Source organism: Neophocaena asiaeorientalis, unplaced genomic scaffold (assembly GCF_003031525.2).
Source record: "Neophocaena asiaeorientalis asiaeorientalis breed wild unplaced genomic scaffold, Neophocaena_asiaeorientalis_V1.1 scaffold171, whole genome shotgun sequence".
NCBI lineage: Eukaryota > Metazoa > Chordata > Mammalia > Artiodactyla > Phocoenidae > Neophocaena > Neophocaena asiaeorientalis.
In genome coordinates, this window is record NW_020174013.1 from 2,614,769 (window position 1) to 2,640,718 (window position 25,950).

A 25,950-nucleotide genomic window follows, 5' to 3' on the forward strand; every position below is an offset into this window, starting at 1 on the left:
TGCAGGAAAGTAGGAATTTTAAAAGGCAGCTTATATTCCGTGAATCACTTCTGTAGATTTATTATCAAATATTTCATGGGATTTGGATATGGAATCGAATTGCAGTATTAAAAAAATAAATTCAAAACTACTATTTCTTTACAGCTATAAGACCTAATCTTTAATGTTCTCTTAAAAGCAGAAAGATAACAAAGGGAAAAATGTTGCTGGTGTTGTCAAAGCAAACTCCATTTAACAGTGGTGATACCCTTGGGCTTCCCTGGTGGCCCAGTGGTTAAGAATCTGCCTGCTACTGCAGGAGGGGACACAGGTTCGAGCTGTGGTACCGGAAGATCCCACATGCCGCGGAGCAACTGAGCCCGTGCGCCACAACTACTGAGCCTACACTCTAGAGCCCACGAGCCACAACTACTGAGCCTGCGCTCTGGAGCCCACGAGCCACAACTACTGAAGCCCACACGCCTAGAGCCCGTGCTCCGCAAAAAGAGAAGCCACCACAATGAGAAGCCCGCACACTGCTCGCCATAACTAGAGAAAGCCCATGAGCAGCAACAGACACCCAATATGCAGCCAAAAAATAAAATTAATTTTTTTAAAAAAGTAAAAGATTAAAAACTGGTGATACCCAAGTAAACTGTCAAAGACATTACTGACAGCAACAGAGTAGGACTGACACACCAGTGCATAAATCAGCAAGGCCCAACCTACCAACTCAGTTACATCTGAAGAATTTACTTGTCACTTTGGTGGGGAGAAAGCATTAAGATAGAATTCATATCTAAAAGTCAATACTACTTAAAGCAAATATAAATTAAATAAGCCCTGTCACCATCCACAGGTTTGTCTCCTAAAATTTTAGGCACAAAATAATCTATAACACTGACATCCATCTTCATTTTCAGAAGAGGGCAAGGGAAGGAGACAACTATTGCATAAACTCACAAGTTACCTTTTAAAATTAAGACATACCAATTTTGCAACAAATGTAGAAAAGTACTTATAGAAGAGGGAAAAAAGCTTCATTTATTGTAAAGTCAGGTAAACGTAGGTACACAGCCCAGTATCATACATTTATAGTTCATTCACAGGTTACCTTTGGCGTAACTTATTGGGTTCCATGATAAGGGTCTAAAATGCTTCTAGATTGAATTTAAGATTTTCTAGATCTAGAGGGCTAAAGGGACATTGGTCCATTGCTGTCAAAATTCAATGAGAAATAAATGTTAACGTGTGTGTTTAATTTCCATCTAAACTTTCTATTCAATAGCTCTTAAAAAATTTTTAAACCCCTGCATCATTTCTAAAAGGATTAAGGCAAACTGCTTTTTTTTGAATTTTGTTAAAATTCAAAACAAAGCTTTTTCAAAAGATCTAAATGAAACTTCTGTACACAAATTTGTTTAAAACTCTCAGGATCACAAAACTGCTATTGCCAACTATAGACTTCAGTTACTCTAGGTAGATAAAACATATTCTCCCTTCTTTTAAAGACGAAAATAAAATGGCTAGATCAGTTTTCTATTATTAAAAAGCTGTGAACCTGATAACGTGTGTTATAGTATAGTCTCTCAATACGATGATTAGTCCTTATATCTTACTTGCCTATGTATGCATTATGTTGTTTTCCCAAAAAAAGCAAAAAAAAAGAACAAAAAAAAAAACAGATCCAGTGGGAGAAAGAATGTTTAATAAATGGTATTGAAAGAAATAGATATCTCTGTTTGGAATAAAAATAAAATTAGATCCTTATACCTTGTACCATGTAGAAAAATACATATATTACTGATGGATTTAAGAATAAAAAATAAAAATGCAAGTACCCAAAATTCTACATACAATTTTAGGGAGTTCACAGACTCCCTAAAGCCCATCTGTGGATCTCAGATTACCTAGAAGAGGAACTGTTAATCATAACTTCTATTAAAATTTCAATGCCAAATACCAGGTGTGTTTTCAAGATCAAGTCACATGCAACAAATGAAGATGAACACATTAACTCATTGTTGTAACTTTATAAAATCTCCAAACTGGAACCAGAAACAGAGGCATGTCAATACAAATGGACAATGACTTAAAAAAAAAAAAAAACCAGTTTAAATAAGTTTGAGTGCATATTGTACAAGTGTATCCATATGTCTGTTAGCCTTTCAGAAATATAAAATCAGCTAAATCTGTAGTACTTAAAATTTAATATATGCAATGTTATTCTCAAACTTGATTAAAATACTTAATAAATACAAGTTATGTTTAATACGAATAACTGCAACATACTTAAACATCTAAACATATAATAGGAATTCTATAATATTAAAATGCAATACTTTCACCTGCATTAATTTCATACACAATGGAAAAATACTTGCAGATAATTAGCATTAAGAATGCAAATATATTTTCACTGTGGAAGAAAAATAAGATTAGAAATGATATATTTATGTAATCTACAAGAAAGCTGTAGATAGTCTACATTATGATATTCTATTTAAAATGAAAGCAATTCAATATTTAAGTTTACAACAAATTTACTCAAGGCAAAATTTATTACAGGACAGGATATTGAATCAAAGTAAGCAAGGCAACATTAGATGAACCATTTTAGTTCTTTTTAAAAATGAAGTGTAGCTTTGAAGTTGTAATAAAGGTAAACATAAATTCTAACATGCTCTCCTCTTCTTATAAATGGGATGATGTAGAAAAGCAAAGCTTCAATGTATAGGGATTGGAACCATCTGTAAAAATTAAAAAACAAAGTTAATAGTTCCCTTAAACTTTCATGATTACCTTGAGTTAGCGGAATAAATTATTGGGTTGGCCAAAAAGTTCATTCAGGTTTTTCCGTAACATCTTACAGAAAAACCCGAATGAACTTTTTAACCGACCCAATATTTCACCTTTTTATAGTACTGGAAGAAGGAAAATTTTTATGTAAGGTAAGGGCAAGATTTCTTTCGTTCATACCTACTAGCAGGTAAGCTCCATGAAGGCCGGAACTTTGTCCATTTTTACATTCCTATTGTTCTAAACATTATTTGACACATAGGAGGCTCCCACAATCTTTTTTTAGTGAATTAGACATTACAGATAAATAGTATCAGGATTAGGCTTATCTAAGTCCATCAGCAAAACTACTTTGCAGAAAATATTACCAATGGTAATTACTCTATAAAAGTTAATTCAAATATAGCTTGGGAAATGGGTTAAGACTGAAATGTTTAAGAAGATATCAATGAGCTGAAAAAGTTCCAGGAGAGCAAGTATTAAATCTCTGATCATCAACGGGGCATATGAATTTTAAAATTGCTAAAAAAAAAAAAAAAAAAAAGGTATAATCCACAAAAGTACTTCCATTTTATACATTCCTCTTTAACTTTTCAGAACAGGCAGAAATAATTCTGGTATCTTAATGTACCAGAATTTTAGTTTTAAAAGTTATTGCTCCTGGGCTTCCCTGGTGGCGCAGTGGTTGAGAGTCCGCCTGCCGATGCAGGGGACACAGGTTCGTGCCCTGGTCCGGGAAGATCCCACATGCCGCGGAGCGGCTGGGCCCGTGAGCCATGGCCGCTGAGCCTGCACGTCTGGAGCCTGTGCTCCGCAACGGGAGAGGCCACAACAGTGAGAGGCCCGCGTACCGCAAAAAAAAAAAAAAAAAAAAAGGTTATCACTCCTTAAGGAAAAAAATTCCTATAAAAGAAAAAGCATATACATCAACAAATATTTGCAAGACACCGCAGAGGATAAAAAAGAAATAATTGTACCTGTCTCCAAGGAGTTTGCAAGTCATACACTGTTTTGAATATATCTCAAATATACATATAAAGTCTTTTAAAATTTTCCATCAAAAATTAAGCGTGACTCACTATTTAAAATTTACTTTTGTGACTAAAGGTAAAATGAAAAGAGGTATTCCTACTTATTTTTTAACTTTTTAGTAAGAAAATTTTCAAACATAAAGAAAATATATGGATCAGTATAATAAACATCCACATAGCTTCAATAATTGTCAACATTTGGCAGTCTTACTTCATCTACCTACTCTCCGCACACTCTTGAGAGGCTGGAATATTTTTTAATTTTTTTGTTGTTGTTGTACGTGGGCCTCTCACTGTTGTGGCCTCTCCCGTTGCGGAGCACAGGCTCCGGACGCGCAGGCTCAGTGGCCATGGCTCACGGGCCCAGCCGCTCCGCGGCATGTGGGATCCTCCCGGACCGGGGCACGAACCCGTGTCCCCTGCATCGGCAGGCGGACTCTCAACCACTGCGCCACCAGGGAAGCCCGGGGCTAGAATATTTTAAAGCAAATCCTAGATATGTTATTCCACCCATAAATCCTTCAGTGTGTATTCATTTTTTTCCCCTTCCACAATCATTCATCATCACACCTAATAAAATTAATACTATTTTTTCTCCTATCATTTAGAAAAATAAAGTTTCAACACTCTTCAGATCCAAGATCGAAGTAAATTACACAGCACAAACTTCAAAAGTTAAATACTTGAGTGTTCTTTGCACTGTAAAAAAGAGGCCATTTACCATTATAGAGAGAATAAACAAAGAAAGTGACAGTTTCATTTGATACAAATTAAAATAATGTGGAATACCATTTTTCATCTATCATATTGCTAAAATTCAAAGTCTGACAACACTCGGTGTTGGTAAGAGTGTTGGGCAGTTGGCATTTTCATATACCACAGGTGGTAAAGTTGTGTAACCTTTGTAAAGGGCAATCTAGCAACATTTACCAAAATATAAACCTTTTTGCTCTCCACTATGAGGAAACTGCCCTACAAACACAAAACATGCAACTATAAGGATGTTTACTGCACTAATAGAAAAACACAATTGGGAACAACCAGTGTTCATCAGTGGGGAAGTGGATAAAATGAATAAACTGTGGTACATCTCTACTAAAAATAGCTACTCCGTGGGGGAAAAAAAAACAGGGTAGCTTTGCACCTGCTGATAGAGAAAACAGCTCCAAGATATATTAAGTGAAAACAGCAAGGCACACAATAGTATGTATAGAAGAACCATTTTGTGTAAGTTTTTAAAATGTAGATATATACATTGGGGAGGAGGAATAAAAGGAAAAAGAAAGGTTAGAGGTTATAGAAAGCTTTAACTTTCATTTGTACCAGTATTTACTGTTTGAGTTTTTTAACCATATATATTTATCGCTTTCTTCTAAAAAGATCAACAGGAATTATGGAAGTCAGCCTCCAAGATGGCCCCAATGTTCCCTGCCTCCTACACCGGATCATGGTTGGTCAGTGGGACCACAAGATTACAGCATAAGTGATGGTATGTTACTTCCGGTATTAGGTTACGAAAGACACTGTGGCTTTTGTTTTTTTGGCCTTTTGCTCTCATCCTTCTTGAATCACTATTTCGGAAAGAAAAGAGCTACCATGAAATGGCCAATGTGGCTTACTGTCCCTACAAAGAGCCACATGAGTGAGCATGGAAGTGGATCTTCCAGCGCCAGTCATAAGACTTGAAATGACTGCAGATTATAGCTGACGGCAGGCAGCCTCATGAGAGGCTGAACTACCAGCCAGAACTACCCAGCGAAACTGTACACAGATTACTGATCCTCAGAAACAGTTAGATAATAAATGTTTTGCTGTTTTAAGCTGCTAAATACTGCAATAATTTGTTACACAGCAAGAGGTAACTAATATAAGAATTATGAGGGTTGTGGGATTTATATGCCTTTTTAAAATTCAAACTTCTCTGTATTAAAAAACAACCAATAAATATTACTTTTAAATTATCAACAATGTTTCTGATGGTAACTCCCACTGAATAATTATGACACGATTTTACTTACTTGGAACTCTTATCTGGTAGTGATTTAGTGCTGTGAGGGCTTCTACTGCATCAGTTTTGCATTCCCATTCTAACAGCCCAGAAAGTGTTTTGGCAGAAGCTAAAACAAAACAAAGAAACACAAATTCAGTTGTTATTTGCTTATCATCAAATTAACCAGGAAACTTAAAAAGAGAAAATGTGCACTTACGTTTTGCATCAAACACTTTATATTTGATGAATGTAAGAACTTCATGGTCATTACACAACTGTCAAAGAAATGTAAAACTCCATTAAAAATACAGCCAAAATAAAGATTCTTACCCTTTTCTCCCCCTAGAAAATAAACTTTATGGTAGCATTTTAGTTTTGAGTATGGCATGAATGAATTAAATCAAATATGTTTTTAGATTAACAAGGTGCATGAGAAAATCAATTAAAATAGTGATATCCTATAAGCTACGTATATAATTTTAGTGTTGTACAATAAAAACAAGATTTGTAACTGAAATATATATTCTCAAAGCTGACCAGGGTTTATCGAGTACCTAAGATAGGGAGTAGTGTTCCAGAAAAATCAATTCTTTTCTGAAGCATTTCCTATAGTTAGGGAAAAATGCAGGGATATATAAAATTTTGTTATGGGTGAGATCTAAGGACATGGTAAAAGAACTTTCTGAATGCAGGACTAAGGGTACCTCATTCTAATTCCAACTCTCAAAACGACTGAGCCACAAAACAACAAAGAGACCAGTGAAGGATGGAGGCCAGAAAAGTATAATGGTCAAAGGATGTACTATATTAAGTACCAAATAAGTAACAGAATACCAATAATATCAAAAGCAGAAGATGAACAGAGCAAGACTTTAAAATGAGGCTAAAACATGATATATTTTAAAATAGGAAATAGGAACATTCTACACAATTTGTATTCCAGTGCCTACCTTTGTGAAGGTCTCTTCTGTGACACACAATGGAACATTATAATAATGCAGTACACACGAGGGTGGCTGGATTATATTCTTAGATGCTTGGCCAGCACTTGTAAAGCGATTATTTTTGCTCATTGCAAAATCCTTGTAGCTACTTGTACCATCCTCCAGCTCAAATATTTGACTTGGAACAACTGAATGTTGTTTAGACACACTAAAGATCGGAAAGGTAAGAGGTACAGAACATACCTTTGTTAGATAAAAAGCAACAAGTAAGCAGTCTCAAAATGTTAACATAAAGGCCTGTATCAATCTTAACAAAAAAGGCATATGTAGCAATTTACAGTTTCAATATTTACTAATATTTAAATTTAGTTTGAGTTATAATCACTCTTACAGTTTCGACATCACTTAGAAAGAAAAATCTATTGAATATATTTTCATATTAGAAAACTTTAATTAAAAAAACTTGCTCATTTTAACATGCTATTTTATGACCATAAAACTAAAACTAGGTATAATATGGAAAATCTAAATTATACGACCCTAAGTGTCTAAAATGACATCACTATAGCTGCTAGTTTCAGATATTCTGAAATGGAAATTAATGTCTCTAATAAAAGGATACGTATTTTTTAAATTTACCACTTAAGATAAATAATTACCAAACGTTAAGTCTTTTCCCAAATAATTTGACATTGTTAAGATGTGTGACAGCTCTTTCTACAGCATACTCATCACCCATTTCTACCAGTGCTGTACCAGGAATGGTCTTCATAAATTTTACCTGTAAATACAAAATCCCAAAAAGGTGAACATTTAATTCCCTTTTACAGTAACAGAATTTCTAAAAGGTACTATAGGTGGTTGATATCAAATAAAGAAGATCACCTGGAATCTTAACTTTATTCTGCTCTGCTATTAGACATTCTTACCGAAATTCAATAAAGTTTAAAAGCAAGACTACAATTCTATTGTACAGCACACTAAAGAAGAGCATAGGCTTGCCTTGACTCTGCTATTTATTAATTGTGTGATTTGGGGCAATTTACTTCACTTCTCTGAGCCACAGACTTCCTTTTAAAATGGAGATAATAATAACATTTGGCAGGACTCATCAATATTTATTCATTCAGTAAGTATTTATTAAGTGCCTAACACGTTCTAATAAACATACTGTGCTAGGTACTGGGGATTTAATGGCAAACAGACACAGTCTTCTTAAAGTTTATATTCCAGTAGGTAGGTCAGAAATTTTAAAGTAAATAGTAATTACCAACTATTCAGAGTGCATTTATTGCTTTAAGCAATAAACAAGATACTATATAAGAAATAACACAAGATGGCCTTGAGACAGCACTGCCAGTAAGAAGGCTTAGGCAAGGAAGGGGCAGTTTAAAAAATAGGCAATACTTCACAAGTTTTCATGACATCTTTGACAGAGCCATACTTATCCTCTTATATTATTCCAATTTTAGTATATAATGCTGTAAGGCTTAGATGGAATAAAGTATGACTATCTTTCAGGATAGTGCCTACACCTTGGAAAGTCCCTAAACAGCTATTAAGTACCACTAACATTAATAACACATTGAACAGGACTTCCCTGGTGGCGCAGTGGTTAAGAATCCACCTGCCAATGCAGGGGACACGGGCTCGAGCCCTGGTCTAGGAAGCTCCCACATGCCGCAGAGCAACTAAGCCCGTGTGCCACAACTACTGAAGCCCACACGCCTAGAGCCCGTGCTCTGCAACAAGAGAAGCCACCGCAATGAGAAGCCCACACACCACAGGAAGAGTAGATCCCACTCACTGCTACTAGAGAAGGCCCGTGTGCAGCAATGAAGACCCAACGCAGCCAAAAATAAATAAAGACCTCTTTGAAAAAAATAATGAATAAAAAAATAAACAAAACATCACAGATCTGGGGAAACCATAGAGTTATCTGGTGAAAATAAAGTTACAATTTTAAAGATCTTCAAAATGTGTGAAATTTAAATGTTTTGCTACGCTTTGAGTGTAAGCCTCCAGACAGAAAGTTTTGGACACATTCTATCAAAGTGGATCAACTTCAAATACTGACTGAGGTTAAAGTATGTTGTTCCTCAGAAGATACTAGAACTCTAATATCTGGGAGGCAAATATATGAATCAAAACTCTCCTAAAATTCATAGCTATGGTCAAACTCTGAGACATGTTTATATATACCTAGCTCCAAGAAAGTAACTGCTTTTTCAAAATTCCACAGTTCAACATGTTAAATGTTAGAATATCTTTGAAATGATTAAAAAATATATAGGCTTTATGCCTATAATATGCTAGTAATTGATTAAACTACTTGCTGTTTTGGACTTATATTAGTAATTTAAAAAATATTTTTAGTACCAACATCCTATTCTGATCACTTACCTACAAAAAATAATTTCTAGAATTCCTACCTAATGAATTTTTAGCTTATGTGGATCACTACTGAAAGAACTTGTGTGTGAGAAGACACACACATTTGCAGCCTTTTCAGATTTTCCTACTACATATCCTAGCAAAAGAAGCTCATATAAAATGAAACTTAAAATAAATAATAACTTTTTTAAATGAGAACTCACCTTTTCAATATTTCCATATAAGCAGAATAGGTTGAAGACTCTTGAACAATTCATTTTTAGTTGATGTAATCCACTAACCATTACAACTGAACCAGAGGGATTTCCTCCATGCATGTAAGAGGAAGATGCCTGCGGTAATGGATAGGCAACAAGCTCAGGTGTATCTCGAGAACCCATTCTGTAACGACTTGGTAAAGGTAATAATGGACCATGGGATCCTATTAAACAAAACAAAACAAAACACAACTTTAGCAGACACACTTCACCGCACACAAAAACAAATTCTTAATATTAGCTAGGTTGATGTATATCCAAGGAAAACTCAAACGTATGAATATTCAAATATAACCTGTGGGAATTAACAAAAATCTGTATTTACTGCACCGGATCCAATAAACGCTGACCTGCACACACCTGCATATACCAGGCTTTAAGTCCTTATTTTTAAAAAACAGTAGTTTAACAAAAAAGTATACAAGATCAGGCTACAGATAGAGGAGGAATCAGTGTAAAACTTTGGACCACTATATATAAATTATACTTCAAAATTAAAAAAAAAAACTTCTGCCAACATCTTTTGGAGGAAAATATAATAAAATCTACAGTGAAATCTAGTAAACTATATACAGATATAACAAAAAGAACATCTTTAGTTCCACTGACAAGCTGTCCCCTTGAATATATTTTACTATTAATGTACTTGCAGGTTAGTATTTTATTCCCGATTATAATTTAGGAAACTAAAACCCTAGATTTAGTTAATAACCCCCCCACACACACACATACTCAGAGGTGTCATTATTCAGCAACTTCTATTATTTGAAACAACATCAAGAATCCAGAAGAAAAAAATGCTTGAGTATCTGAAACTGCTGTCACAGAAACACAAACAAATCCAGCTCTTATACTAAGAATCTTTACTAAGAATCAACTTGCTAACTCTAGAGTAGTTCAAAACAACTTTAATTTATCCTGTTTTCCCATCCATAATAGATTAGAAGTAAGAGGAAAAACAAAGCTAGGGTGAACGGAAGAGACGGGAATGAGGGAGTCTGGAGAAACTGTGATACTAAAAGTCTGCACAGGGCACATTTACAGTAGCAAGAAGAGAGGTGTAAGAACTCAGAAGAAGCAACTAAGATGGAGATATGTAACCCAAAACTATAAACCAACATCTTAGACACTCCTGAGTCAGTGATTAGAGAAGCATGCTCTGGGGTGCATGCAACGATTCTCCTGGTGTGCAAGAAACCAATCCAAAAACCCAAGTTCTTTCCTCATTTCTCAAGAATAATATGTAATGTTACTGGCTTTCATTTTTATGTTAGACTAAGGGACACTTGTCATCTACTAGGTGAGTTACTAAGAACTACTATATTTTGGTATCATAGCACATTATTACAGCTTATGTGGACTCCAATTCAGTATTCTAAATATAGCTGCCATTCATAACAACACAGCAACACTACCACCGAGCACACGCAAATATAGTGTAAATTCCTGCAATTTTATGGAGGCATACTTTATCAATACATCATCATCAGTGTTGCCTTAAATTGGTCATGGTTTTCAACTGTTCTTATTGCTGGTAATCTAGTTTATCAAGACAATCAATATAGCTCATGATGAGTTACTTGTAATTATGTATTTTGGCCTCTAATTTAGACTATTATACATATACTGGGGTCAAATATCAATCATTCTTACCCTTATTGCAAAAATACTCATGCATATTATACTCCACCCAGCCCTACCCCCACTACTACCATTTGTTAGTACAGTAAAGTAGTACTACCATTTGTAGTACAGTACATTACTGTACTACACTATTATCAGTAAATTTTTTCACAGTAAGTTGAAAAATGTACAGTAGATGGGCAGTGGAAACTTACACTCTGCTTAAGTTGACCAAGGTCCAAAAACTCTTGTAATCTACTGCCATAGGTAACAATTAAATTCAGTGCAAAAGAATACCTGATGTTCGTAATTATGACATTGGGCCACAAGTATTAAATTATGTTACTTACACTATTTAAATTGTTACCTATATTAAGAAGATAAGAGAAAAAAAGTCTCTTAAAAGCTTCCTAACTAAATAGTTCATGCAAAATGTTTTGCTGCTTCAGGTTTTAAAAAATTCACTTATATGGAAAAATGCTACATAAACAGCATCTTGAACATTTTGAAGGCCTTTCCCATCTTTGATACTTAAAATATCTTTGGTCCAGGAACCATATCCAAAGATGCTAACAATTAATATAGAAATTTTTCTTGTGCTCAGAGCAAATAAATTTGTACATTATTTTTTGCCACTTTTCAAATGAGGGCTTCTAGCAGTTCATCTCACATGGCTGGGCTTCCCAAATTAAAAGACCTAAAGAATTCTGAAAGCACAAATTTATACTGCTATAATAAACTATGTGAATCAATTTAATCTATTAAATAAACCTTTTCTATTCCTTCTTTCTCACATACCATTATAAAGGAAAAGCTACCTATGATATGACACTAAAATGCAAATAAACCTGTTTTGTTGAACTGCTGATCTGAAGGGATACAGCTGTGATTTGAAGCATTTGTAAAAAGGCTAATATCACAAGCACCCACCGTCATCTTTGCTTTTTCCCCAATTTCCTCACCTTACTTCTCTCCTCAATCAATCTTTATTTGTCACTATCTCCTATATCCTGTTCTGCTTACTTCCCTAGGAAAGTAGAACAGATTTTCCTTAGTTAAATGTTTCAATGGACATAGCTCAGAATGGACGCCCCTACACAATCCCACTATAACCATTCCTCCTCAGCAGGACTCTCCAGAACCTGAATGATCCCTATTTAACAAACATCATTCCAAAGAATTTTGCACCTCTCTTTAAGTAAGCTTACATTTTAATATTTATACACACACGCACATGTGCACGCACGTGAACACACACACACTCTCTAAATAAATAAGGGCATGAAACTGACACAGAACTTCACAATAGGCTTTTAGAAAATATAAAGTTCTTCTAGGGCATATAACATATTCTTGTTTATGCAATTTTTCTTGTATTTTATTAAGTGAAGACAAAACTGAAAAGCCATACTGAGAAAACAGTCTGTGTCAACATTACTACAGTAGAGTTTTGTCCTTCATTTATATGCTCACAGATTTTTCTAACCCCCTTTAGCAGAACATTTAACCAATTTCTGGCCTTAAGCTAACTGCCATGACATATTTACATACTCTACAACTATACTACAAACTTTGATAAGCCATTCTTTTGAAATCCTCCATTATACAATGCACAGTAGATTCCTAATAAGTGTTTCTTCATTGCAGGATCAGAAAACTACTTGTATGACCATATTTAATATTTACTCTGTTAAAGAAACAACTAAGAAAAATGATCAAGGAACACATGAAAACGACTGCAGTAAGATTTTCCTTCTATACCACACTTACTGTTTTGACATAACATAGAGATTGTTTCATAATTTCTTCTGCAATATAGACTACCACAGAAACTTGAACAAATACACATACACACAAAAACACACACACACAGGGTTAATAAATTCCTGGAGTTCAAATAAAGACACTAGGGAATAAGCTAAAACTCACAGGTAAGAATGGTCATCAAACATGTACACAATTTGAAAATATTTCAGACAACAGGAAACACTGGTGGCTTTTCGATAATAACTCCCAAGAGTACAACATAGCAATTTCTACCACTTCTAACAGTACCTCTAATTGTACTTCAACTTTAAACCACAGAATAGGTGGGTCAATAACTACAGCTAAAAACTAAAAAAATATTTAAAAACACAGAACTTATAACCAGTTTAAACTTTTATCAATAACAATTCTCAACATCTACTTAACAAAGACAACAGTCTGATACCTAACTTCTTCCTGGGGAAGATTCTTCTTCTAGCTTTCATAATCTTAACTTATCAACATAGCAAACATTAAAACTGAGAAGTTTTTAAAAAAGAATTAAATACAAATTTAACCAAAGCTGAAGTACCAACTGTAGAACTAAAAGAATTAAGGATCTAACCAAAAACATGTCTCCTTTCAACAAATACCTCATTCTCTCTGCCTTTTATTACTCTAAATTCCTCTTTACTCATAACTGCTAGAATGGAAGAAAATACACTTACTGAGCTGTACTTCTTTCTGGTCCTCTGACAGACTAGAGCCCCTTACTAATCAAAGCCCAAACAAAACAAAACAAAATATAATGGTAAAAAAGCTTTCAATCCCAAACAATAGCTCTCATTTATATCAAAGATTATGTGATATAACAATAGCCTAAGAAAACAAAGGATTTGGGACAACTCCTTTGGAGTACATTTATAAGGGACTGATCCCATAAACCAAGTCAGGTGGGCAGGAAAAATAGAGACAAGAATTGTGCCATTCTTCATCAGAAATGCAAAAATTCTAATAGTTTGTCTATACTACCTTCCTTCTGCCTTGACAAACTTACCATAGCCATCATGTCTAAACGAAGAAGGGTGTTCTCCCAAAATGGCTTGTCTCTGGCGACCCTTTCCTCTATCTGACACAAAAGTAGAAACATGGTTTTAACAATTTTGACCCAAGTACTTAACAGAGTTCTCACATGGGAAACACCCATTCAAAACATCCATTACAATTCATAAGAGAAATGTGATTCCTGGTTAACGTTAAACATCCATTCATATCCAATTTAAATACAAACACCAAAAGTTTAAGAAAATAATTCTATCTAACAAATTCCACTTAACTTGAGAATATCTTTTTGGCAAATGCCAAATACAATCACACTTTCAAATTAAAGGAAAGAATGGATACTTTTCAGAAGGTGATGTATACAATGCTAGAGTTTGACACTGTACAGAAGTTTTTACCAATACATGTCTTTAAAACAAGCTTTAAGTGCAGTACTTTTGAAAGACAGTACCTGATGCATACTATTAGCTTCAACAGCAACACATTTTCAAAGTGGGCTTCTTTCAAGAAGTTCAGCATAAGCCAACAACAACCTGTATTACATGGTTTCACAATCAGTAAACACAGAGTATTTTGTATGTATATACACATATTTACAAACACCTACTGACTGGAGAGCTGGAAATTTTCACATCACTGGTCCATATTGTGTCATGGACTGGCCATTGTCTATAGACCTTAACACCAGGCAGAACTAGAAGCACTCCCCAAAGTTTAAATATGTCAAGTTAAAGCTAACCAAGGGGGCTACATTATTGGACGAGAGTACTACAATACTCCTAAAGGATAATTTTTATGCTAACTACATTTTTAGGGAAGGCATGCCAATTTTCCCAAATCTGAGACATCAATAAAAAAATTATTTCTAAGTTTCTAAAATAGCACATCCTATGTTAGTAAATTTTAAAAATCATTGTATAATACTTTGGGAAAGTTTGCTGATCAAATTATGGTGTTCAGTAAGATTTTTTTTTTAATGTATCTAAAGAGTCTGATCATTCTCATCTTTGAAAATTCAAAGAGAAAGGCTTTCTACATATCCTTAGTCACCTAAACAAATGAGGTTTATGGGAGATGAGAAATACTTTAATTTTCACTTCGGTCTACAGAAGTATTGTTTTAATTACCTATTCCAAGTTATCATAGCACTGAAAGGGACCTAGGAGGTCATCTAGTTCAACTTTTATTCAGGGTTAAATTCTCTTTACATCATCCCTGAGACCATCAATTGGGACCATCTAGCCTCTACTTACCCAACACTGGTAACAAGGTACTCACTACTTTCCCTTACATTTTCAGTTAGTTCTAAATCATGAGAAAATTAATTTCTATATTGTACAGAAATTTGTCCTCTATATATATTCTACTCCATTTAGGGCTTCACAGCCTTACTCATTACTTAGTCTTTCTCCAAGAACCCTTTCAGATGCTTAGAAGTTATTATGATCCTCCATTTCCCCAAAGTCATTTCTTCTCCAGTATAAACATTCACAGTTCCTTCTTTCCATTACACGGCTTCCAGCATCATCATTTAAGTCTCACTCCTCTTCAATCAATCCAGTCTGCTGTTCCATTCTGCTAACATTCCTCCGCTTAAGCATGCCACCAAATGGTAAATGTAAGTCCTTATCTGATCTAAGAATCTTAAACCAAAACCACCATAAAGTCTTCATGGCTTAGTTTTACTGATATAGTTAACTGTGTGCTATAAAGGAAAGAGCACTGAATCAGGAATCATAAATTTTCAACTTAACCAGTAATTTGCTATATAATCATAGAAACAATCTTCATTCATAAAGTGAAGAAGTTAGAGTAGATGATCTCCAAGGTATCTTTCAGCCAAACATTGTCATTACTTCTCTTGAATAATTTCTCTTCATAATATATTTCCCATAGTAATTTCTCTTCAATAACTCTCTTTATTGGAAGCATTTACTACCTAATACAAGGTCACATAAAGAAGGGTGAGGAAGAGTCAAACACTGAATATATCGGTCTATAAATAGTGGTTTGTAACCTTTCATGGATTCAGTCTGAAATCTGTTGGAAGCTGTGGACCTTTTCTCCCCCAAAAGATGCACACATACACAAGTGTTGCTTAACATTTCTGGAGGGATTCTCTGGGGTCTAGGCTACGAATTCTTTGCACTAAAACATAATTTGAGCTGAAAAGAACTTTTTGAAATGAGGTTATATTTATAAAATCACTCTTTTTGGGTAGAAAAAGTTACAATTCAGTATCAACGTGAGTGGAAGCTAAAGTTACTACAAAAAAACAAACTGCCATATGATATTTGCTATACAGACAAGTATCTACCTGTAAGGAATTAGAAAACAATAATTCTTTTCCCTTGAAAGCATAAATAACTAAAACTCTGTTTTACCTCCTTTAATTATATTTCCCTATTTAAATATCTACCTTACACATTTCTAAACTTTCTGACTGTAATTCCTTGTATAAAAATCTAAGCTGGCTTTTGTAAAATTCAGACCTTTTAAAAGAATAAACACTATTGGGTTTCCCTGGTGGCACAGTGGTTGAGAGTCCGCCTGCCGAGGCAGGAGGCGCGGGTTCGTGCCCCGACTATTAAGAAGCATATCTATAAATGCTTTAAGAGACATTAAGAGAAATGTAATCAAAACTATTTCAAATGAGTTTAAAAAAAACTGAATATTCAGTAACTGTAACTTAACAGAAGTGAGAGATTTCTCATCAACCACTTGTTCTGTTGTTTGAGTACTAAGGCTTTTTCAATACTGTATTCAACTGTACCAAGCCTCTGCCAAGCAGATTTCTGTGATAGTGAAAAATGTGGGGTCCAGCCAAAGCTGCATTACCAAACAAACCTGTCTGCAACCCCATGCATAAGGCAAGATGATTTCCTGAGAACTAAGAATTAAAGGGGCCAATCATCCAAAAGTCCTAAATATTTAAACATGCAAAGGATCACCGCACTGTCTCATTTTTTTCTTTTGGCAAGAGTACATGCACTATGGAGTCCCTACTGCCCAAGATATTTTGGATGCCATAAAAATTTTTCCTACTTTACTGACTTCTACAGACATACTCATCTTGGTGAGTTTTTCCAACACATGGTTCAGACACTGATATTGTAGTTGAGATGTAGCCAATACTGCAGCCCCCTTGTTTTTACAAGATCCACATTTTGATTTGTATATTCCAGAATTGCCATACAGTTAGTTGAACAATTTTATCAGTCAAATCTATGCTCATGAAATCTAGCATTTATAAGTTATAGGTGAAAATGCATCTCAAATGAAATGCTCCTATTTTCAGATTTATCAAGTTTAAATATATTCTACCTTGAACACACATGGTACTTTCACCTACATTTGAAATGTCAAAATTTCTAGTTACACAAATTAACAAGAGTGATAACCTTAAATTGTTACAAAAAGTGACAACTTATAAACAGCCACTTTACAAAAATCAAACCACACAGAAAATCGTCTTTTACATATAATGCATCTTTTCATTATGTTATTCTATTCAATGTCCACAATTGAGGGAAAAAAAAAAAGTAAAATTAAAGTGCAGCAAGTATGCACCTTTCTAATCCTTTTATCTTTAATATCTGTGTGGATTGGTTGAGCATTATAATTCCCAAGACCTGTAGATAAATTGGCCCTGGTTATTTGTCAATTAACAATTTGAATCTAAGCTGCTAACAGTTACAGCAACGGGCATTAAGATTTACAACATTGTATATAAAATCTAGTATCCGTCAGTGAAAAGTTTTAAATTCTACAACTGAAACCTTAAGGGAAGTCAAACCAATATATACATACAACTTGAATAAGTGGGCACAGTCTATCATGGTATTCATCCCATGCAAGTCTGAAGTACTGTTAAGTGTCCTCCTTTAAAAACTTGGGGTGATGGTGCATGCAGTATGCAGTCAAGGTGAATTGCAAGTCTGAGTTTTTCAGAGGGCTTTTTGCTGATGCCGATGTTGTGCGTGATGAAGTGTAGAGTCAGCCTGCTGGAGTCCTCTATCCTTCTTAATGCCTCGTCCAGCTTGGGGGAAAAGTCCTTTCCATAGAGAAGCAGTGTGCAAGTTTGCAGTTTGTAAGTAATATTCTGAATCAGTTTCCTCTCCTCCAAAGAGAGAGAGCTGCTTGGAGAAATGCAAGTCCTTGAACTGCGGGCGTGCCTGTATGTGTGGGCTCCTTGTTGAACTAAATATAAATAACTCAGTACATACCAGTAAGGGGCACTAATGTTCAAGGTTCTTTTCCAGCATTACAAGGTCTTTTGCAACAAAAGCTTCACCAACAAGGTTTTCATCATTTGAATGAACTAGCTCATCTCAGGAAAAAGGACTCTAACTGCATGTAAAAATTTGACAGCAGATGTAAGTACATCTAAAATGCATAAAATACTTACCTCGTCTTCCCAAATATGGTTTAGTGTAGTCCCAACTGTCATTGTCATTCCTAATAACATTTAGACGAGTTGGCTGTTAAGATTAAAAAGAAAGTAAGTTCAAATTGTATATCCAAAGCATATATATTTCTTTGGTGAAGTGTTGAAAAAAAATATTTACCCTTGCATATTCAATTTTTAGTGTGCAACATCCAGCATATATATCTGCTCCATTGAGTGCTGCTTTAGCTTTCTGGGCACAAAGGACTGATTCAAACATAAGCTCTATTAAGGAAATTTGGTTTAAGGTGTCCAAAATTTACCATTATTCACTCCATAAGAAATGGACTGAAAAAAATGAGAAATAACTTTCTCACTTCTGAAAATGCTTTACCAAATAAAATTTCTATGAATTTTAGTAGGAGAATTTATTTTTAAGATCAAGGATACCAAAGAAAACGTAATACAACCAAAACTACTTATAATACATTAATCCTTCTAGGTCATCAGAAGTACTTTATAACCTGTGGTTTGGGGGTGTGTGGGAGGGAGCATGGAGCATGGTCCCATTCCCTAGCAAAGGCCAGCTTTCTATCTTGAAACAGGAAATATTTTACTCTTTAAGTAGGAAGAATAGGGCGGTCCAGTGGTTAGGACTCTACACGTTCACTGCCAAGGGCGCGGGGTTCAATCCCTGGTCAGGAAACTAAGATCCTGCAAGCTGTGCAAGCTGCATGGAATGGCCAAAAATAAATAAATAAATAAAGTAGGAGGAACATTACAAAGAATCAATATAATACAAAAGAAATACTTGATTTTTATATATTTCTGAGAAGGCTGAGTTTATAATCTTTATCTTTCATTTTACTAGTTTTTAAAAATTACTTAAGTTTCTAATTGTTAAAAAAAAAAAAAAAATCAAACCACAAAAGTAGTAGGAAAAAAAAAAGCAAAAACAACTTGCCAGCGTAAGCACCATAAAGGGTTTGCTATAGGGCTTCCCTGGTGGCGCAGTGGTTAAGAACCCGCCTGTCCGTGCAGGGTTCCAGCCCTGGTCCGGGAAGATCCCACATTGCCGCGGAGCAACTAAGCCCGTGCACCACAACTACTAAGCCTGAACTCTAGAGCCTGTGCTCCACAACAAAAGAAGCCACCGCAATGAGAAGCTTGCACACCACAACGAAGAGTAGCCCCCCACTCGCCACAACTAGAGAGAGCCCATGTGCAGTAACGAAAACCCAATGCAGCCAAAAATAAATAAATAAATTAATTAAAATTTTTTTAAATTAAAAAAAAAGCATTTGTTGTATATCCCAACCTTTTTCTATGCATCACATAAGTTACATCTTTTTAAAATTATTATTTTTTAATGGGATTGTACTATATGTACTATTTTGCAACTTGCTCTTTTTACTCAGTGTATAACAAATTTAACATAGGGAGGAAGGTCTTACATAAACCATGACCATTTAAAAGATTCAATGAAGAAAGGCAAGAAATGGTCTATTAACTCCAACGTTTTGATACTTCCAAGCTGCCTGTTTTAAAGAGAGATTCAGAAAAGTCAATTTGGGAAAAATTTCAAAAAGGTACAAGTGAACATATTATCAAACAGTGTTATTTTTTCCTCATTAAAAAGGCAAAACACGCTGTAAGATGAAACAATGGACTATTTTATGGTAGCAAGTTATTTTATCAAAAATAGTAAAATTCTCTGTGGGTACTGCAGTTTCATTCTTTAAATCGAAGACAAACAGATATAGGGGATGGTGGGGAGAATAAACATCACTTGTCTAGAAATGATTAAACAGGAAAAATTAAGATCTATATTACACAGTATTCATACACATCAATAAAAAATTTACAAATAAAGGATATTCAACCATTGCTTGTATCCCATTTCTCTTGAATATAACAATACGTTGCACTTTTCCAACAGGATTGCATACAGTATATAAAACATCCTATGAAGTAAAGAAAACAAGACTTCATCACATTTTATACTTAGAAAAATAATAAAGCTATACTCTTGTTTTACTAAAAAAAAAACTGTCAAGATGTCATTTCTGTTAAGTACTAATTAAACTTTTAAAAACTGCAACACTTGGGCTTCCCTGGTGGCGCAGTGGTTGGGAGTCCGCCTGCCAATGCGGGGGGCGTGGGTTCGTGCCCCGGTCCGGGAGGATCCCATATGCCGCGGAGTGGCTGGGCCCGTGGGCCGTGGCCGCTGAGCCTGCGCGTCCGGAGCCTGTGCTCCGCAACGGGAGAGGCCACAACAGTGAGAGGCCCGCGTACCGCCAAAAAAAAAAAAAAAAAAAAAAAAAAAAAAAAAAAAAAAAAAAAACTGCAACACTTTAATAAATCTAAAGTTATTTCTTCACCTACACAATATACCCACATTAGAGAACTTCCAATGAAACATCTGAAAAGCATTATTACTTATTTTTAATCTCCTAAATGAATCCTCAATTTTTATTTTCTTAAGAGGTACCTAAAAGAATCTCTGACAATACACAATTAATAAACTAAAGCTGTAATCACTTTGTTTTTTTCCAAATGTGACTCTGAAATGTTTAATACTATAATCACTTAAATTATAATAATAAATATTTATTAAAGAGTAGTAGTAAAACAACTCAGTATTTATTTTCAAGGACAATGGCTATAGATAAAAGACCCAGGGAAGATCATTTATATTGAGTTAAATTTCACCAAACAAGATGCCTGAATCATCTAAGAGAGAACCCTAAATACCCACTTAGGAACAATTCTTCAACTTTCAAAATTCTGAGTACCTACAATTACACAGCCACACCATTAGGTACTAAGGATACAGTAAATAAATCGGAGTACTTGTACTAGTTATATTCTTTCTCCTAAAACACCAAGTATTGTAAATATATTAATATTGTTTATTAATAAGTCTATACATATTACAAAAGTAAATAGATACATAATGTCTAAATTTAAATAGTTTCTTATGCTTTAAGTTTATGTCAAAATATCATATACCCTAGAAATCATACTGAATGAAGCTCTTCTTATTGTGATATTTTATTCATTACAAAAATCCAGTGTCCTTATCACTAGTTTATTATTAAACAGCATGTGATTATCATGAAGTAGAAAACTGAACTGGTTCAAGAACACGAATCCTTTTAAATTTTAATATCACTTTTCTAAAGAGTGAAGAAGGGAATTTTTAGGTAAATCAGAGAAGTTTTTAACAAGCTATCTCTAAACAGCTTATAACGATAAATGTATCTTACTGTACTATGGAATTCTGTCACTACCTAGTAGATGCTCTTAATACATGTGCTGGCATATTAGAGAGAGATTTCTTGGATCATTTCCACCAAGTCCGTCTAACGCTTTATTAACAGAAAGAGAGTTAACACTGATGTTAATAAAAAAATTTAATGTGCTTATTTAATTATGACAACTGTGCTTCTGACTTTTTATAGCTTTAGTGCTCACCATGTCTTTGTTCATTAAACTTGATAGTCAAAATTAAAATTAATTTTAATAATTCTTTTTAAAAAATCCACTATTTTCAAATATCTATATGGCAGTGAAGAAAACTATAGATTAGTCACTCAAGACAAATTCCAAAATCACTTTTAATTTAGTTTGTCTTACTAAAATACATACCACCGTAATTGGATAAAGAGGATTCTGAATTGACAGCAGAAGAACTTTGTTGCCTCCTGATGGATCATCAGTATTTCCTGGCCGAGTGATCCTTTTGCTTGTAGAATAGTTGAAAAAAGCCTGCTGACCAGCTATGTACACGGGTTCATCTGCAGCAAACGTCACACATTCTTTGGCACTATCTATGTTCTCAAATTCCACTAGAGCCTGCCGTTTAAAAGGCATCATCATCACATAGCTGAAAGGGAGGTTGGGAAAGAATAATATAGCAAGTTCAATTAACATTATTTTTCTCAATCAAGTAGAAGCAGACTTTAATAAAAATGTCTCAAATCATACAGATTAGTAGTCTTCACTACCTGTATCCAATATTAGTCAACTCTTAAATTATCCAAATAAATTGTGGTATACCAGGTAGATGGTACATATTTGAAACCTCCTCCTCCAGTGACTGAAAGCTTTTAACTACCTCATGCCCTCCTCAAGCACAATTCTGTTACCAGTTGTTAATAATGCCATCCAGTTTATTCCTCAGGCTGCCACTTCCAAGCAGCATTAGAAAATACCTAGATACAGAAATCAGTAAAGAAACAAGAAGATCCTACTGTGTAGCACAGGGAACTATATTCAACATACTGTGAAAAACCATAATGGAAAATAATATATATGTATAACTGAGCCACTTTGCTGAACAGCAGAAATTAACACAGCACTGTAAAGCAACTATACCTCAATAAAAAAAATTAAAAAAAAAGAAATCAATAGAGATAAAACTCAAGAGAAGGTTAGCAGATGGATCGCCTCGACAACAGAAACTACCATCTCTATTGAATTTTGCAAACAAGTAACCGCCACGCTAAGAAATGACTACACTTCCATTTGTCTTACTAAAAACAGAGAACCAAAAGACAAAAAGAAGCAACTACAAACAGACCAAATTTCATAAAATAATCTCCTCTAAAATTCTTAAATATTTTTAAATATTAAAGAATCCATAAAAAGATATTCACTAGAATATGGTAATCATGGATGCTATGGCCAAGACAATGAAGTATTTACTCTTCATTTTATACTCTTTGGCAAGGGGAATATATTTTAATACATGAAATGAAAAGTAAAGAAATGAAGGAAGGGAGGTTAGCGAGAAATCAGAACACATGGATCAGAACAGGGAAACACGTCCTTTATTCACAGGAACAAGGACCTTAAAAATATTTTAAAATACAATCAATGTGCTTTTTATAATAGCAGAAGGCCAGAGAAATAACATCAGGTCAGGTACTCAGTGACAGCACTGCTTCTCAATCAGACATCCAGGACCAACCACTAAACTTCAAAACCTAGCAAGTGTTTCTTAGTAAGAAACAGACCACTTTGTAGCCTGACAAATTATGTAATTTCTTATGAATTTCAGCTTCCTAATTTATACAACTGGGAGGATTATCATCAAGATTACAGTTCCTGCATACATATTGCTTGCCTTGCCTCAATCATCTTTACACCCTCAGAATCTAGAAACGGAGCCTGGCACATGACAGGTATTCAATATTTGTTGGTCTATGAGGCTTATTAGTTCTCTCAACCCACATCATTCACAATTAAAGAATAAAACACAGAAAACATAACACCTGGGATTAGTTTATAAATGCAAGATATAAAGTCCCAGAGAGAAACATTCATTTTAGAAATGCAAACTCCTAGCTAAAGTTCTAAAGTCTTGCATACAAAAAGATAGGAAACCCTGGAATCAGGTCTAAGCTAAAGAAATTAAGGAATAATAAATATTCTCCTCTCACAAATATAAGTTGTTTTATAGCTAAATGATATCACCAAGTAAATATGTTAATAATGCCCTTTGGCTCTTTGGAAACACAGAAAAATTATAAAGGCCCAAAAATATTTAAATTCTTTATTGGCCTATTAAAATAGACTCACCTGTTTGTAGTAAAAAGTACTGTCATTAACTACTACAAGCAGTAAGCTAGAAGCACAGAGCTAAAGGTTAAACAGGTTACCCAGGAAAAGTGGCATCATATGAAGATAGGGAAGGGAAAATTAGAATGTCACAAAGACATTTTAGAATTCACTTAAAGTGTTTGGCACATTTTTTTTGTTTTGTTTTGTTTTTTGTTTTTGTTTTTTTTTTGTGTGTTACGCAGCCCTCTCTCTGTTGTGGCCTCTCCCGTTGCAGAGCACAGGCTCCAGACGCGCAGGCTCAGCAGCCATGGCTCACAGGCCCAGCCGCTCCGCGGCATGTGGGATCCTCCCAGACCAGGGCCTGAACCTGCGTACCCTGCATCGGCAGGTGGACTCTCAACCACTGCGCCACCAGGGAAGTCCCTGGCACATAATTTTTTTTTTTTTTTTTTGTCAGTACTTGGGCCTCTCACTGTTGTGGCTTCTCCCGTTGCGGAGCACAGGCTCTGGACGCGCAGGCTCAGCGGCCATGGTTCACAGGCCCAGGCGCTCCGCGGCATGTGGGATCCTCCCAGACCGGGGCATGAACCTGCGTACCCTGCATCGGCAGGTGGACTCTCAACCACTGCGCCACCAGGGAAGCCCTGGCATATAATTTTTTTTTTTTAAGAGGAAGCAGCCATTTATTTAGCTTTGCTCCTTCCCAGGGCACATAATTTAAAAAAAAAAATTTTTTTTTTAAGTATTAGTATGAGAAAGACTGGAAGACCAAAGAGAGAAAAAATAAAAAGTCTAAGGAACATGGTAGGTAGGGTGCTTTCAACTTATAGCTTAAAACATGTTTACTAATTTTTTTTTTTTTCGCGGTACGCAGGCCTCTCACTGCTGTGGCCTTCTCCCGTTGTGGAGCACAGGCTCCGGACGCACAGACCCAGCGGCCATGGTCCATGGGCCTAGCTGCTCCGCGGCATGTGGGATCCTCCCGGACCGCGGCACGAACCCGTGTCCCCTGCATCGGCAGGCGGACTCTCAACCACTGTGCCACCAGGGAAGCCCTGGCATATAATTAAAAAAAAATTTTTTTTAAAGCATTAGTATGAGAAAGACTGGAAGACCAAAGAGAGAAAAAATAAAAAGTCTAAGGAACATGGTAGGTAGGGTGGGTGCTTTCAACTTAATAGCTTAAAACATGTTTACTAACTTTTAAATAAAAACAGGAGGAAGCAAGAGATTTACTACACAAACTAGGTCCCAAAAGTTTTGTTTTAAAATTTAAACTGGTATAGCTAATCACTACCTAGCATCCTCTCCTTTAATGAGAGGGGATAAGGGAGGAAAAGCAACTCAGTATATATTTCTAAATATTCTTTTGATTAAATAAAGACAAAAAAATAGCAATTTTATTATCCTGACACAACCATTCTCAAGATCTTGTTATAGTTTCTCCTGAACTTCTTTCCTATACATCTAGTTTTTAAGTATCAACTTACTATATATTGAACTTGGTGACTCACCTATTTAAGACGAGCAGTTTCTTTATAATCTTTATAATTCCCTCCCCCCCCACACCACTAAATAAATCAACAAATAAATAAAAAAATAGGGAAAGGTTCTATAAATGCAACATTTTGAAGCAAAACACCTACTCCTCATAGGAGGCTCTTCAAGGTTCTTTTAAGCTTTAGTAGCAGCCACCTCTTATTCAAGATCATTCCACACAACTGAAACTTCTATTATACATATTTATGCCAATTAAGCTCGTAATTATACACTAATTTGTTCCGATTATTTCATGACTTTTCTATCCACATAACTACCAATCTCGAGGACAGAACGATGTAATATGCAAATTAACTAAATAAAATTCATATATGGAACACATTACCATGGACTAAGTATCAAACAGTATAGAGTCTAAAACTGGGACTTCCCTGGTGGCATGGTGGATAAGACTCCAAGCTCCCAATGCAGGGGGCCCGGGTTCCATCCCTGATCAGGGAACTAGATGCCACATGTGTGCTGCAACTAAGAGTCCACGAGCTGCAACTAAGGAGCCTGCCTGCCACAACTAAGACCCAGCACAACCAAATAAGTAATTTTTTAAAAGTATATAAATAAAATAATAAAAATGGACAGGCCACTCAGAAGTAATTCAAATTACTTACAAACT

The 25,950-nt window shown here is 35.1% G+C and overlaps 1 protein-coding gene and 1 pseudogene across 3 annotated transcripts in view; both read right to left on the reverse strand.

The window, feature by feature from the left end:
- Window positions 1–1,002: 1,002 nt before the first annotated feature.
- HNRNPLL (heterogeneous nuclear ribonucleoprotein L like) overlaps window positions 1,003–25,950 on the reverse strand; it is a 38,177-nt gene continuing 13,229 nt past the window's right edge. For 2 of the 3 annotated variants that reach the window (XM_024753517.1, XM_024753519.1), the window contains exons 3-13: window positions 21,864–22,101; window positions 20,091–20,176; window positions 18,394–18,490; window positions 18,234–18,306; window positions 13,821–13,892; window positions 9,341–9,558; window positions 7,403–7,524; window positions 6,750–6,951; window positions 6,017–6,074; window positions 5,828–5,926; window positions 1,003–2,729 (exon numbers count right to left, since the gene is read on the reverse strand). In XM_024753517.1, coding sequence (XP_024609285.1) covers window positions 2,674–2,729; window positions 5,828–5,926; window positions 6,017–6,074; window positions 6,750–6,951; window positions 7,403–7,524; window positions 9,341–9,558; window positions 13,821–13,892; window positions 18,234–18,306; window positions 18,394–18,490; window positions 20,091–20,176; window positions 21,864–22,101 — 1,321 coding nt within the window. In that variant the 3' untranslated portion in view covers window positions 1,003–2,673. The remainder of the gene's footprint in view (window positions 2,730–5,827; window positions 5,927–6,016; window positions 6,075–6,749; window positions 6,952–7,402; window positions 7,525–9,340; window positions 9,559–13,820; window positions 13,893–18,233; window positions 18,307–18,393; window positions 18,491–20,090; window positions 20,177–21,863; window positions 22,102–25,950) is intronic. The other variant, XM_024753518.1, reaches the window with a different exon arrangement.
- Window positions 8,136–8,236, reverse strand: LOC112405285 (uncharacterized; annotated as a pseudogene).